Source organism: Accipiter gentilis, chromosome 1 (assembly GCF_929443795.1).
Source record: "Accipiter gentilis chromosome 1, bAccGen1.1, whole genome shotgun sequence".
Taxonomy (NCBI): domain Eukaryota; kingdom Metazoa; phylum Chordata; class Aves; order Accipitriformes; family Accipitridae; genus Astur; species Astur gentilis.
The window spans coordinates 36,464,599-36,479,281 of NC_064880.1; the positions used below are offsets into that span (position 1 = coordinate 36,464,599).

The 14,683-nt window shown below is 40.1% G+C and overlaps 1 protein-coding gene across 9 annotated transcripts in view; it reads left to right on the plus strand.

The window, feature by feature from the left end:
* RBMS1 (RNA binding motif single stranded interacting protein 1) overlaps positions 1-14,683 on the plus strand; it is a 149,004-nt gene that overhangs the window by 102,439 nt on the left and 31,882 nt on the right. For all 9 annotated transcript variants that reach the window (XM_049824912.1, XM_049825789.1, XM_049831782.1 and 6 more), the window contains 2 exons: positions 6,998-7,056; positions 9,928-10,019. In XM_049824912.1, coding sequence (XP_049680869.1) covers positions 6,998-7,056; positions 9,928-10,019 — 151 coding nt within the window. The remainder of the gene's footprint in view (positions 1-6,997; positions 7,057-9,927; positions 10,020-14,683) is intronic.

The following is a 14,683-nucleotide window of genomic DNA, read 5'->3' on the forward strand; positions in this document are numbered from 1 at the left end:
GTTGCACATCACTGATCTGTAGAAGTCAGTGTTTGTTATGTGCATTTGTTTAGGGTCATACTGAAGGATAATATTATTCCCTTTCAAGCAGGAATTTACTGCATTTAGAGCACATGCAAGGTGCCCACTGACCATGTTGTGCACTGAATAAAGGCATGTTTGAATAAGGAAGTTATTTTTTGTTGTGTTTTGTTTGTTTGTTTGTTTGCTTTTAAAGCTGATTTACAGTCTAGGCATCCCCACCTGCATGTTCTTTTTAATGTTGCAATTAATATATAGGAATTGCTTTGGATATATTTGCTTTATCCATTTTGTTCTAGTTATTTACCCTAGTCTAAAGTAAGGTTTATTTTCATGTGGATCCACTCAGTAACTGCAATGTATTTTAGGATGAACTGATCTGCTCTCCCACATGACCTTCTGTACTGGGTCTGGCTGAGATGCAGTTAATTCTCGCCGTAGCAGCCCTTGTAGTGCTGTGCTCTGCATTGATAGCTAGAAAGGTGTTGATAACACACCAGTGTTTTGGCTACTGCTGACCAGTGCTGGTACAGCATCAAGGTTGTCTCTCCAACATTTTTGCCACCCTCAACAGCAGGCTGGGGCTGGGCAAGATCTTGAGAGGGGACATAACCAGGACAGCTGACCTAAGCTAACCAAACAGATATTCCATACCATATGACGTCAGCTCAGATATAAAAACTAAGTAAAGGGAGACGGAAGGGGGCATTTTTGTCTTCCGGAGCAACCACTACGCGTACTGAAGCCCTGCTTCCCGGGAAATGGCCAGACATCGCCTGCTGATGGGAAGTAGAGAATAACATCATTTGTTTTTCTTTGCTTTCACGTGCAACCTTTGCTTTCACTTTATTAAACTGTGAAGATTTTGTGTGATGAATGTAGATGTTAACGATAATTCTTAAATATGTGATGCACAGAGGTGAGGGGTGGAATGTATTGGCTTTGTGTAGCAAGGTTTTGGTAGTGGGGGGGTTACAGGGTTGGCTTCTGTGAGAAGCTGCTGGAAGCTTCCCCTGTGTCCAACAGAGCCAATACCAGCTGGCTCTAAGATGGACCTGCCGCCGGCCAAGGCCGAGCCAATCAGCGATAGTGGTAACACCTCTGTGATAACATTTTTAAGAAGGAAAAAAAATTGTTGGGACGGAAACAGCAGCTGGACAGAGGAGTGAGAACATGTAAGAGAAACAACCCTGCAGACCCCCAGGTCAGTGAAGAAGGAGGGGGAGGAGGGGCTCCAGGTGCTGGAGCAGAGATTCCCCAGCAGCCTGTGGGGAAGACCATGGTGAGGCAGGCTGTCCCCCTGCAGCCCATGGAGGTCCACGGTGGGGCAGATATCCACCTGCAGCCCGGGGAGAACTCCACGCCAGAGCAGGTGGGATCCCGAAGGAGGCTGTGACCCCGTGGGAACCCCGTGCTGGAGCAGGCTCCTGGCAGGACCTGCGGATCTGTGGAGAGGAGCCCATGGAGCAGGTTTTCTGGCAGGACTTGTGACCCTGTGGGGGACCCACGCTGGAGCAGTGTGCTCCTGAAGGACTGCATGCCGTGGAAGGGACCTACACTGGAGCAGTTTGTGAAGAATTGCAGTCCGTGGGAAGGACCCACCTTCGAGAAGTTTGTGGAGGACTGTCTCCTGTGGGAGGAACACCACGCTGGAGCAGGGGAAGAGTGTGAGGAGTCCTGCCCCTGAGGAGGATGAAGCGGCAGGGATAACGTGTGATGAACTGACTGTAAACCCCATTCCCTGTCCCCGGGTGCCGCTGCGGGGGGGTAGGTAGAGAATCCGGGAATGAAGTTGTGCCTGGGAAGGAGGGAGGAGTGGAGGGAAGGTGTTTTGAGATTTGGTTTTATTTCTCATTACCCTACTCTGGTTGATTTCTAATAAATTGAGTTAATTTTCCCCAAGCTGAGTCTGTTTTGCCCGTGACGGTAATTGGTGAGCGATCTCTTCTGTTCTTATCTCAACCCGCGAGCCCTTTGTTATATTTTTCTCTCCCCTGTCCAGCCGAGGAAGGGGGAGTGATAGAACAGTTTTGGTGGGCACCTGGCATCCAGCCAGGGTCAACCCGCCACAGTGTTTTTGACCTGCCACATCTTCCTTGCTGGTTCTGCCTGGTTGTTGTGCTCTCTCTTGTCTTTGGGTCACCTGGTGAGAATATTGGCTCCCTATCAAAATTTTTGTGTTCAGCCGGGTTCTCTTTCCTTTCACAATTCCACCTTATAGTGAGTCCATGTGCTCAGAGCCACTTAGATGTTATGAAATCTGTGCTTGGTTTTACCATATGACTCTGGCTCTTACAAATAAAGAGCATTCCATGAAGGGGAGTGATAAGATGCTAAGATGTAAAAATTAATCTAGAATAAACACAGAAGATATGCAGCATTGTTTCTGCATAGCAGAGGAGTTCTGACAGCACTACAGTAATGCAAGGGATAACAGCAGGATCTTTAGGAATGCTATTTTTACAGCTGGACTGAACTTAGGCAAAGAGAGAGCACTGTTCATCTTCAGCACAAAGTTCTGGACAGTTCGGGATGGAGTACCTAACCAGCTGTAAAAGGCAAGGACTTTCCATGGTAGCAGAGATCCTTCTGGCATGTTAGTGTCCAAATCAATGTCAGGTGGTAGAGAAACCCTTTGCAGCACAAGCTGGAAGACAGTTTGATAGTACAGCAAAGGGAAGCACTGTGAGCTTGGTGGTATGAGGTATATTACGTTAAGCTGCTGGGGACAAAGATTTCAACAATTCATTCCAGACAACCCCTATCAAGCCTCTCACTGCCTGTTCTAATTGTACCTCCCCTAATGCACACACAGATAAGTTCTTTCAACACTCAAAATAGCACTCGTGGCAGAGACTTCAAGCTACTTCATTCCCTATTCTTTGTCATGCTCATGATGGCATCTTATCGCCCTCACATTTGGAAGTATGCTCATTATACTAGCAGATGTACAAAGGGAGAAAAATAAACAGTGGTTCAGTTTGATCCATGTACTTAGTTTTCTAAGGACCCTTTTCTTTCAACGTCATGGAGGTCACCAAAATTAGGCTTCAGTGACGTTTCAAAAGTCAAAACTATTCCTAGCTATTTGTAATAAACGTCAGTGGGATTATTTGTACTTGGTTTGACTGTGTTGCTGAACAATGTGATTTTTAAAAAGTGTATGGTGATGCTTGGCTTCAAGTCTTCCACTTCAAAAGTATCTAAGACAAAGGTATAGTGCTGTGTTTTCACATTCGCATTGCCTGGCAGTAGTTCTTAGGGCAGCTGAGTAGGTGGGGATTACCCTTTCATTTCTACACAAAGAGTATGTAATGGGCAGTGGTAAGCATTATCCTATTAAGTAGTAGTACTGCTTATCTTCCTAACTTGGCTTTTGAACAAGTTTCTTCTTTATCTCCTATCCAAATACACATTGGTATTGGTGTTCTGTAATATAATGATAGCTTGTACACTGGTATGCAGACTGTTACTGAACATATAACCCTTTTAATCCCATAACCAATGCCCCCTGGCAATTATTTACCTGCCTTTTACCCAAGCCCTCTCTCAATGTGTTAGTTGACATTGGTGCAAGTGCTGTATGGAAAAGAGATGCAAAGCTGAAACCATCTTTCAATCTCCAAAAATAATTCAAACTAAAGAGAGAATGTGTTAACAGCACTCAAAAAAAAAAAAAAAAAAAAAAGGAACTCACTATTGCTGCTGAACATTCATTTCATGTTATATTTGGGAGAAAGACAACCTACTTAATAAGGAATACCTAGTTGCTTGTCACCAGCCAGATTAGCAGTTATTTATCAAGATTAGCACTTAATTTAAAGGAAAGCATATTTTAAAAAATTGCCTCAGAGGAGAGGGAATGAACAATCACCAATCATTGTAGAAATGATTCTGCCAACCGTGAGAGATGTGCTCTGCCTTAGGTATCAGGTCTCACCAAGCATGCAGTAAGGCTTTGGAGCAGAAGAGTAGCCTCAGCAGGGTGCCTAAGGTAACTAGATGTGTGCGAGCTTTGAGAGGAACGGTGATCTTCAGGCAAGACCTAACATCATAGACATCTTTGGAATATAAGTTTTCTTTTGCTTGCTATGTTCCTTTTTGTGAGCAGGCAATACATACTAGTTTGCACCGTGACTTTGATGTGTTTTATAGCTCATTGATTTCTGGTGGGTCTCAATTGCAGTTGCACCCAACAAATGAGCAGTTGAAGACAGGAGCTTGTGTTAACAGCAGTATTAGGACTGCAGAATTCATGAGGAAGGAAGTAGATTTTCACGATGGTCATCGTTTGAAGGAAGCACTTAAGAGGAACTGCAAGGAGTAATTTCCCCTGATCTCAAACCGCATGGTGGGAGCAAGGAGGGGATGTATCCCTCTGCCCAGGCTCAGGTGGGGTGAGCTGCATTTCTGTGCTTCATGGCAGGACTGGAGAGCTAGCACATGGGAGGAGTATTCACAGGGAAAATCGTAAGAGAAATCCTGGTGATGGCTGCTATTGTTATGCTGGGTCTCCAAATCATTCCTAGACTCACACTGCTGAAAATTCTTGGCAGCCTTCAGTGATAGCTGGTTCTTTGCAGGAGCCATGCTATCTAGGATAGTGAATTAAATCGCTAGCGGTCTTGCATATGGGAAGATGGTCCATGAAGTGGCTGTAAAGAACAGACATGCAGACACCTATTTATGGGTGTGCATCAGCATCGGTGGGCCAGCGCAGTCCATAGCCAGCCCCTGACCCCCTTCCCTGACCAAACTGGCTGAGGGTTGCAGTTACTTGGTTTACATAGATACCCAGTGCCACAATTTTTCACCACCACCACTTTCTACACTTTCAAGAACTGAAACAGTAGCAGGGACAAGATCATCCTTCAGGGATTTTTTTTTTCCCCACAAAGGGTTATGTAGCTCTTCACTTTAAGAAGCTTAGGAAACCTGATAGGATATGGAGAATGCTGGCTGTCAAATGTAATGCTGGGTGCAAGCAACTTGGGACACAAGAGTTTAGTGGATCTTGAAGAGCAGTATCCCTAAACAGTTTGCCACTCTCATTTATAACATGTATGTTTACTCTGCAGTTAGAAAAATTCTGGAGAACATTTGAGAAGTTTTGACTTGCAGACTAGAGAGCTTTCTAAATGCAATGACGTATTTGGAAAATAAGTGGCACTAATATGGAAGCACCTGCTCCAACTATTAGGCACAATTTCTATTGCTTTATTACAGCTTCTAGCATGGTATATTTAGGTATGCACTGATTTTCGTTGATGCTTGTACATTTTTATGCTATAGATGGAGAGCTCTATTTTATACCAGTGTAGACGCTCACAATTTCAGATAAAATAACGAAGCCAACATCTAGTGGCTAGTGTCCCAGGTTTACCCCCTTGCAACTATTCAAAGCCATACAATAACTTTTTGAATAAACAGAAGGTGCCTGACACTGGTCACAAAGAGTGGTAACTTACGCTGAAACATGTATTTAAATGTTCTTTAGGGGCAAAATACTTTGTAAATAGGCTTCATCCTTGAATAACTATCACCTTGCAAGTGAACAGTTAATTGAGTACTCTTAACTAACTAAGCTTAACTTTATTTATTAGGCTTCTTGAAGAACTTTTAAGACTAATACAGCTACTGTAGAAATTGAGTTAGTCGTCTTTTGAAATAATGTCTTTTTGAAATGATACTTGCTCTGTTGAAGTTATATTTAGTAGGTGAACTGGCAAAACTTCAATCTTCCCCAAATTCCATTTTCTTATGCTGATAACATTTTTCATAATTTTCAGTTCATTTTAGGTTCTTGTACAATGGTAAAGAACCTCTTAGCACACAGTGCTTAGGTATACCTGTTAATGTAGTAAGTTACATTACATTCTCATGTGAAAACAAACACGTTGCATCGTTTCTCTCTTGTATACTTACAGCACTGTATCAAATGTATTTCACAAGCAAATAGAGGAGGTTGTGATAAGGAACTTGGGAAACCTGTGCTCTATTTCAGATTCCGCTGCTGATGCAGGCCAAGGGAGTTGCTTTTTTAAAAAATTGAAACTGGGATTTGACTTCCAAGGAAAACTGCAAGTTTTCACCAGCAGTGACAAATTCTACTGTAAATTTGATCAAAACCCCTAATACTGACAGACTTTGCAGAGCACTTCAGAAACAGCAATTGTTCCTATAGCTGGGATTGCTGCCTGCCTGTTTCCCAAGCTTAATTGCTCTTAGCTCACTGGGTGTTTGCCTTTGGACCACGTAGCAGATTGGTACCTGGGCTGCCCAGTTATTGAGAAGTTGAGGAACAGGCAATGAGAAAAAGAAAATGGAAACTTTCCTGAGGGATGTTTTGGTTTTAGTTGAAATTGTTTACATATCAATTTTCCATTTTAAAAATACAGAAAATTTTTACCACCTTTGCTGATCAGCTTTCATAAATTTGACTTGCACTAGTCACCCTCCAGTACAAAGTTTTTAACCTTTTTGCATTTGTCAGTGTGGGGGGGAAGGGATAGCTAATTTTTTTTTACTGTTGGTTTGTTGGGTTTTTTGTGGTTTTTTTTTTTTCCCGCGCCATGTTAGTTAGCAAGCCTAGCACTGACAAGGCAGCTTGTCTCCTTTATCTGGTATATATACTGAGACAGTTCAAGCTTATGTCTAAAACTTGGTTTCTTATATGTACCAGGATTTTAATTGTATTGTATTCTTTTCTATAAAGCACTTTTTTCTCTGGGTTGTTTTGTGATTCTGTGGTATCACTGAGAACATAGGGTGAATAGATGAGTTCATGCTTGAAATTGTTGATCTTTTTTGTCACTTCCATCTCTGTATGAGTTTTCATTATATAATTATATAATCTATATATTATTCCATTTTGTTAAAAGTAAGGGTAATAGGATATACAATAATGTGAAGTGGGTATCTGTTGTAATAGGATGTTCTTTTCTCATTTTCCTTACATATGTCTAATATGTTTTAGGTATGGGAAAATTGTATCCACAAAGGCTATTTTGGATAAGACAACAAACAAATGCAAAGGTACGTATATTTGCCTTTGTTACATTCACCTGAAAGTCCTAATTGATTCTATAAAATATGCTAATGTGGTATTTTAAGTGCTTTTAATCTTTTTTTGTTTTGTTTTGGTTTTTTTTGTTTTGCCATTCTTATTCCTAAACTAGTCTTATTCTTGCCCGTGGTTGGTGTACTCAATATGTTTGTTTCCAGTGGAGCTGGCAGACAGCCTATGTCAGTGGTGCCGGAGTGAAGCTGACATGCACAGTGCTGGCTGGCAGTTTGCCTCTATTTTAAAAACAAAAATGGAGTTAAAAGCAGCTCTTCCCCTTTTGCCTGGAGAAACTAGGGAAGCTTACAGAAGACCATTCAACTGTAGCAAGCATCTGAAAAAATTATATAGTGTGGAAATCAGCTCCATTGATTAGAGTAGTTTAAAGCAGCACTTAATTACATGTTCCAATACTCTAATTGTGTTTTGTTATATGCTATTGAATGCATTGGGAGCAAAGAGAGGGTTCGTTTTCACTGAACTAATTGCAGCTGGAAAAAAATTAGAACTCCTTTAGGTAAGCTGGATGCATCTGTTCACTGAATTTCATCACTCATTGCAATTGCAGTGAGATCATATCCCAGCAACACACACGGCGGGATAAGGTGTGGTAGCAGATACTGAAATATCAGATTTCAGACCTCTTTTTTTTTTTTTTTTTTTTTTTTTACAGTTAAGAGGATAATTTCTAAGCAAGGTGAAGAATTAAGTCAGCTGATTTAGCAATGTTAATAAGCATAAAGCTCATGAATGAGCATAAAGCCGATAGGCAGAGGCAGGAGAGGAGAGTTCATCATTAATAAGGACACAGTTTTTGTGCAGAACTTGAAAGCAGTGCAGGGGCATAGCTTCTCAGTTCCCCATCTTAAGCAATTAAAGGGGTCCTGACAGTTCAGAAACTGAAATTTCTAGATATTTTTTCCCTAGCTTTTATGCAGATATCATCTGCATATATTGTGACTAGGAAAGAGGAGGTGCTCTTTTCAATTATTTTAATTCATTAATACCTATGACAGCACTTAACTCCCCCAGTTCCTGAAGACTTCAGTAGCTTTGTCACTGATACAGAAATTTTCACATTAATGTTTTAAGGGATTTAAGCTGACTTTTCCAATACAGATTTTAAATCTCTCTGGTGAAAAGCAGTAACTAACAGTCTGTTATAACAATATACAGCAAATTAAGGCTGCGGGGAAGCTCACTGCATGTCACTGAAATTGCAGGAGGAGCATAAGTAGGCAGAATGCAGATACCTAACTGGAATTTAACCAAAAGATTGACAGCATATCTGGCTTTTGCCAAAACCCCATACCATGGGATTTAAGCTAACTGGAACAACAAGCAATTGAGTTTATGTATCATCCAGGAGATGGCAAAGCCAGCTTTGATGGCATGCTTGGTATCACCATGTAATTTATATATATTGCGCCCTGCAGTGTGTTGGTGTTGATAACCTAGCCTGACATGGGTATGGAAAGCTAGTTTTGGGTATGGAAAGCTAGTTTTGCTTTGGCAGCACAAAACCTGGTATGAGCTAATTCACTCTGTTTCATGTCAAGATTTAAGAGTCCACAACACCACAAGTTACATAGAACAATATGCTGCTTTCTTCAGCTTCTTGGCAGGTTAAATAAGCTTGCACTGATGTATGAGGCTGCTCGAGCTGTTTTTCCCAAGTTAAGGACTTCAAAGCTGGTTCAGTTTTTTATCTTTCCACAACCATTTTGTCCTCAGTATAGACTTATTGTGAGAGAATACTGTTACCTTCTGAAGAAATAATTCCATTTTCTACTCCTCTAGAGTTGTTTTTTTTTAGTTGTTGGGAGTTTTGTTTGTTTTCTTTTAACCTGACTTAAACATTGGAGAGGGATTTCTTTAATATTTGAGGTGGTTCACTGGTGGGAAAGAAGGGGGTTGAAAAATATAGAATGAGGTTTGCAATAACATCTAGGGGAAGTAGCTTCCAAACTCTGAGTGCCTTTTGTGAGACTTGAGCATTCAACTCTCAGGTTGCATTAAAAGTCCCAGCCTGTAAGGTCAGTGTCTGTAAAGGCCAAGGTATATTGCTGTTCAGATGTCCTGGAATCCATTAGCTGTATGTTGTTGTTCAGAATAAGAAAAGAAGTTATTGCAAATTTATGGAAATTGTTACAATTAACTTTGGTTTACTTTAATGTTTAAAGATTGCCTTATATGGCATAAACAATGCTTTCAGGACAGTTTTTTACATTCTGGTTTCAGTAACAGCAGTGGGAAAAACTAACTTGACTTCACTGAAGCTGGGTTTTCACTCACTTTTTAAATTTAACTGTCTTTTATGTAGATACAAGGAAGTAACTAATTCACCAAAAATTGGGTTACACTGCAGTAGATATGCATCTCGTAAACTAAAGTCCTCTCCCAGTTTTGAGTAAATGATGTGTAACTTAGAGGCTTATTCATCATTTATTCAAACTGGACTAAGAATTGAGTCTAGAAAAATTAACAGATTATGCTTTACTTGGTGTTCTCTATAAAATAAACTGATGATGTCACTTTTGCTCTTAGAAGATACATACCAGGTAACACAAAGCAAAGCACCATACTACTTGTTAGGAATTTGGACAAAATCCTGATAAGGAGTGGGCATGGAAATTGATTTGTTCTATGAGGGTAGTTTCCTACCAGTTCAGGGTTGAAGGACTTAGTAGGTTGTTATTTTTGGGACTACATGTAGAACTTTGGAGTTCAAATTGTCCCTCTTCACCAACAAAGTTGTATTGAATAACCGTGCTAGTAGCATATGAACTGTTTGATTGTAAGTGGGTTGCTGTCTTGTTAATGAAATATGTTTTATATTTCAGGTTACGGTTTTGTTGACTTTGACAGCCCAGCAGCTGCTCAGAAGGCCGTTTCTGCTTTAAAGGCTAGCGGAGTCCAAGCACAGATGGCAAAGGTGAGTTAAAACAACCAGCTAATTCTTACAATGGGTTGTGAAGATGAACAAGCTTGTACATTAGCAAAGCATTGGCAACATGAACTTTCAAGTTGCAGGCCCTTTACAGAGAGCACAGTCCTCAAGCCACATGATATATTAAGGTAACAAAATGGGGGATTTTGACTGCCATATCCCAAATCATCTCAACTAATGAAATAAAGAAACATAGTATGGTAATGTCTCCAAACTGATCTGGTTGGATTTATCAATTTATTCATGATACTATTTTTCCATTGGCTTCATCAAAAGAAAGATTAGCAATAAATTGGAAGAACTATAGCAGGCTTAACTGTTTAAATACAATATGTTAATTCCTGAAAGAAGTCAATAGCTGAAATAGTTTACAGCACAAAGGTATGAAAGGTTTTACGCATTGCCTGCTTGTTGTTACTGAGGTTACCAGGCTGGCAATTTGGGGGTGAATTTTTAAGCACAGCATGGCAAAAACTTAACTTTTGTCTTTTTCTCTCATTTTTACTGATCCTTGCCTCTGAATCAGGTTGTTAGCCAAAGTTATCTTCAGAGTAGTGGTCTTTCAGCATAAGTTTCTCAAATCTATAAAATCAGGGAGATGATACATTAGTAATGATTTCATCATGTGTTCTTGTTAGGTCAGATGGCCTGGTTCCAACAGAGTGCCATAAACACCACTACAAATATATTAAATAAAGAAAATACTACCGACACAATCTGTTCGTATAATTTGTGGTAACTCTTAAAGCAAATTTTTTTGAGTTTGAAAATTATATTCTAATTAAAAAAAAAATCCAGTTATTAACTACTAATCTCAGAGGCTTTTTTTTTAATAAAGTAGTCTGCTGCAGATCTAGCAGATCTTTTATAGTTATCCATTAGGTACAGATTTTTTTCAGATGAGGTATTTTCCACAGCTTCTCAGCTGAGGAGAACAGTTAAGCTAACAACATAAAATGTCTTTGGATGGATTCCAGGGCAACAAAATGGAAACCATATGTTTCATACTTAATGCATGTTTCATTACAGCCATGACACAAACATACATGCTTACTGGAAAACACTTGGTGTTTTTTTTTTCTTTTTATAAGCTTTGATGTATGCTTAATAAAGACCTGTTAATTAATCTTTAGTTTTTAGGTGATCACTTTAAAATATATACCAGATTTTCAAAGCCTCTGTCTGCTATCTTATGGATATGATATCTAGGTAGGAGGGGAGAAAAGAGAATGTGAAGTCATGTAAATTCATTTTGCTAATGAATTTTGATGTCTGATTTAATTGTCATCTTGAGTAGATGGAGAAGCTCTAATAATTCACTATAGTAATCTAATTAATAGTTTCTTAATTCTTCCCATAGTATATTTTTCTGACTCATTTCCTCTGACAGTTAGTTGCAATATTGCTAATATTTCTTTCTGTTAGCATTAATGAAAAAATGAGCACCATAATACCTGACAGTTTTTATTGATTTTTCTGACACAGTGTCAAACCTGATGACCTGTGGGAAATCTGTAACTATAAAGTTTGCATTCCAGTGAAACTTGTTGTTCTGTTTCTTAATATGGCAAGAGTGTTTGAGTTATTAAAAACCAATCCCAAAACCAAGCCAATGAACAGTACCACAACAAACATTCACAAGTGACTAAGATTATGAGTGCTTTGATATATATGTCTATTTTGAGCCACTGGATTTTTTTTTATCACACCCCCCCCCCCCCCCCCCCCCCCCCGCCCCCAGGCAGTGCTGCTCTCTTTTTGTCTGAAAAATCCTATCTCCACTTGGACGCTCCAAACTGGGAATTGCCAGTCACTTACAGTTGTTTTGGCAAGATTAGCAAATCAGACTCTTCACATGGAAGACACTATAAAAGTTTAGTTGTCTTTGTGTATTTAGTATTTTATCCTTTTGCATGTTACGACCGGTGCAGTGAAGTGGTCTTCTTGCAGTGAAACTGTTCAGGCTTTAGCCTGAGTGTCACAGAGAAAGGCTTGGAGGACAGTTTCTTGGCTGTCTGGCCAATGGATTTCCATACTGGCCACTACGACTGCTTCAGTTTCAAAGAGAAATAAACGCCCGTTGCGGGATTTGTCCCCGGGAAGGCGTTGTTATTGCGCTGTGCCCAGGGTGTCAGCCAGCAGCACGGCTCCTCGGCGTCCTCGCCCTCCTCCCAGACGCGGTGGTAGCTCCTGACTCGCAGCAGCCGAAGGGGAAGGAAAATGTTGTTGCTGAAGCCTTGTTCTGACTCTGGCTGCCATAAACCCCCTTTTGCAGTGTCCTGCTGTAGCTATAAGTTGGTGACTTAAAAATTACTTATGTCAGCAAGTTCATCTAGAAATCCTAGTTTAGTAGAAGTGGTTCAGATTATATGTATTAAAACCTTCGTTGTTTATTTTGTAGAGATAACTTCAAATATTTGACTTTGTGAGCTTTTTCTATCCATGGGGTAAGATCATGCTGTACTCAGCGGTCTGCTTGCAAGTTGATCTGACTCCAGAAAAGTCTAGTCTCGCCAGCTATGTTTTGGCTATTGCTGAGCAGACCGGGAGGGCCTGGGACCCGAGACGTGGCTTCAGGCCAAATCCTGCCAAATCTGTTCCAGGGGGTTCACTCTTGTTGGAGAAGCAGCCACCTCTCAGGAGCTGTAGCGATGATAGTGTCAGCAAAGGACCCCAGTGTCAGGCCATCACTCAAGAAACATTATGTCTTCAATTATTCTGCTCTTTCCGAGATCTGAATTGGGAGTGCTTGACTACACAAAACAAGTGTTGGGAAGTGTTTTGCTCTGTGCTAGTTAACAGTATCCTCTGGTCGCTGCTGGGACAGAAATGTCTCCAACAATTCCTGTTCGTCACATAATGCTGTTCAGAGCTTACATAAGATGATACTGCATTGCCAGGGGATGGGAATAGTCTTTGGACAGAAATGTAAAACGGAGGTCATGGGCTATTGCCCCTCTCCTCTCTTCCAGTTGAGTATTACCAGTGTTCAGTCTTGTAATTTGTCTTTGTTGGGGTGTACAAGTGGCTGTGGAGAGGGATGAGGAGAGGATGTAAGCTGTAGTGGTAGCCAGCTTGTTTCAGGACCTAGTACAAAACTAATACCTTATCTCCTACTCTAGAGATAAGGTACGGAAAGAGCAGATAGATGTCTTGCAAGAGTATTGTTATTTCTAAGCTAGTTAGTAACTGGTGAGTATCTAACTTTTATTTTCGTTCATTTTAATTTCTTGAAATTTCTTTAATGTAATTAGTTTATTGTCCTTGCTCCTAGAGGAGTGCTTCAATAATAAACCAATAATAACAAATTCAAAAGCTCTAATTTTGCAGAGCTGTGCATTCTTAGGTAAGATTAGTAGTAGTATTGAAAAGCTCTGCCCATTTTCTTTGCTAGAAAAGTTGTTACGGTTGCTATCAGAGTGAATTTTCTGAGAAATGTGTCTCTTCCCCCCACCCCACAGGTAAAATTGGTGAGATAACTGTACGTTTCTACACTGTTCAGAGGAGATAGCAGATGCCTTTGTATAGGAAGATAGATGCACACAGAAAATCTACTGTATATTGGCATTTTGAATGGAGATTTAAAAAACTGAGAATCTGTAAGGGATGTTTTAGAGATGGTGAGGTCTAAATGCTATCGAGATAGGAGTCACTTAAATTCTCATAGGTTTTTGACCGTGAACTTAACACAAGGCATGTGAGTTAGTGCTCAGACAACGTTCTGTCTCATCAAATGGTATTCAACTGAGTTAACTGTAGTTACTGAAGTAACTGTGTTTCAGATGATTGGAAAAGTGGCCCTTTTAAATGGAAAGTTGAATTTAATTCTTATTCTACTGGCTGTAAACTAATGGGTAAATAAAAAAAGGTAAAAAAGAACTACTGAATAAGAATGGTTAATAGAAAACAGTTCTTCTCATCTTTCTGTCTAGCAAACTTAAGCCAGGAGGAGAATGATTGTGTTTGCAGCCTAGGTAAAGTCAGCTAGAGAATATCTATCTACATTGTACTGACAGCAATGTAGAGAACACAAGGCGGCTAGAATACCAGCCTGGTTGTGGCAGCTCAGAGTTCACTGAGTGCTGAACAACTTCCTTCCTGGTGTGGCCGTGACATTTGTATAGCCATATTGTCTAGCTCATGGTAGGTTGACAGATTCCTGAGATATTATAGTGAAAGGCTTATATCTACCAAAACTGTTCTACGTATGGAGTTACCACTTTTTGCAAAGAGCTTGTAATGTACTTTGGGCATCACAAGGATTAACATACGTTCTAGTGTTCTCACAATTTATTTTAGCCCTGTCCTTAAAATTAGTATAGTGTCCTCCCTTTAAAATGATTTAATTATCCAAGCTGAGTGCAGTTGCTAGAGGGTCAATGAGCCTGATCCTCTAGACTTTATGTTGTTGAAGACCTTGCCTTCCTTCATATCTCCTCTATTCTTTTTCTCTATTCATGATATTTTAGTTCTTCCATATGTACAACTTTGCTATAAGATTGTCAAGGTCATTTATAACTTAAACAAGTGATATTCATTCTTTTCCAGTTTGTGTTTTCCTAATTATTTTTTTCCTACGGAAGCACAAACTTACATTTAGTAAACGTATGCCACTTATAATAGAACCCATGAAAGTAGTCCATGCACGT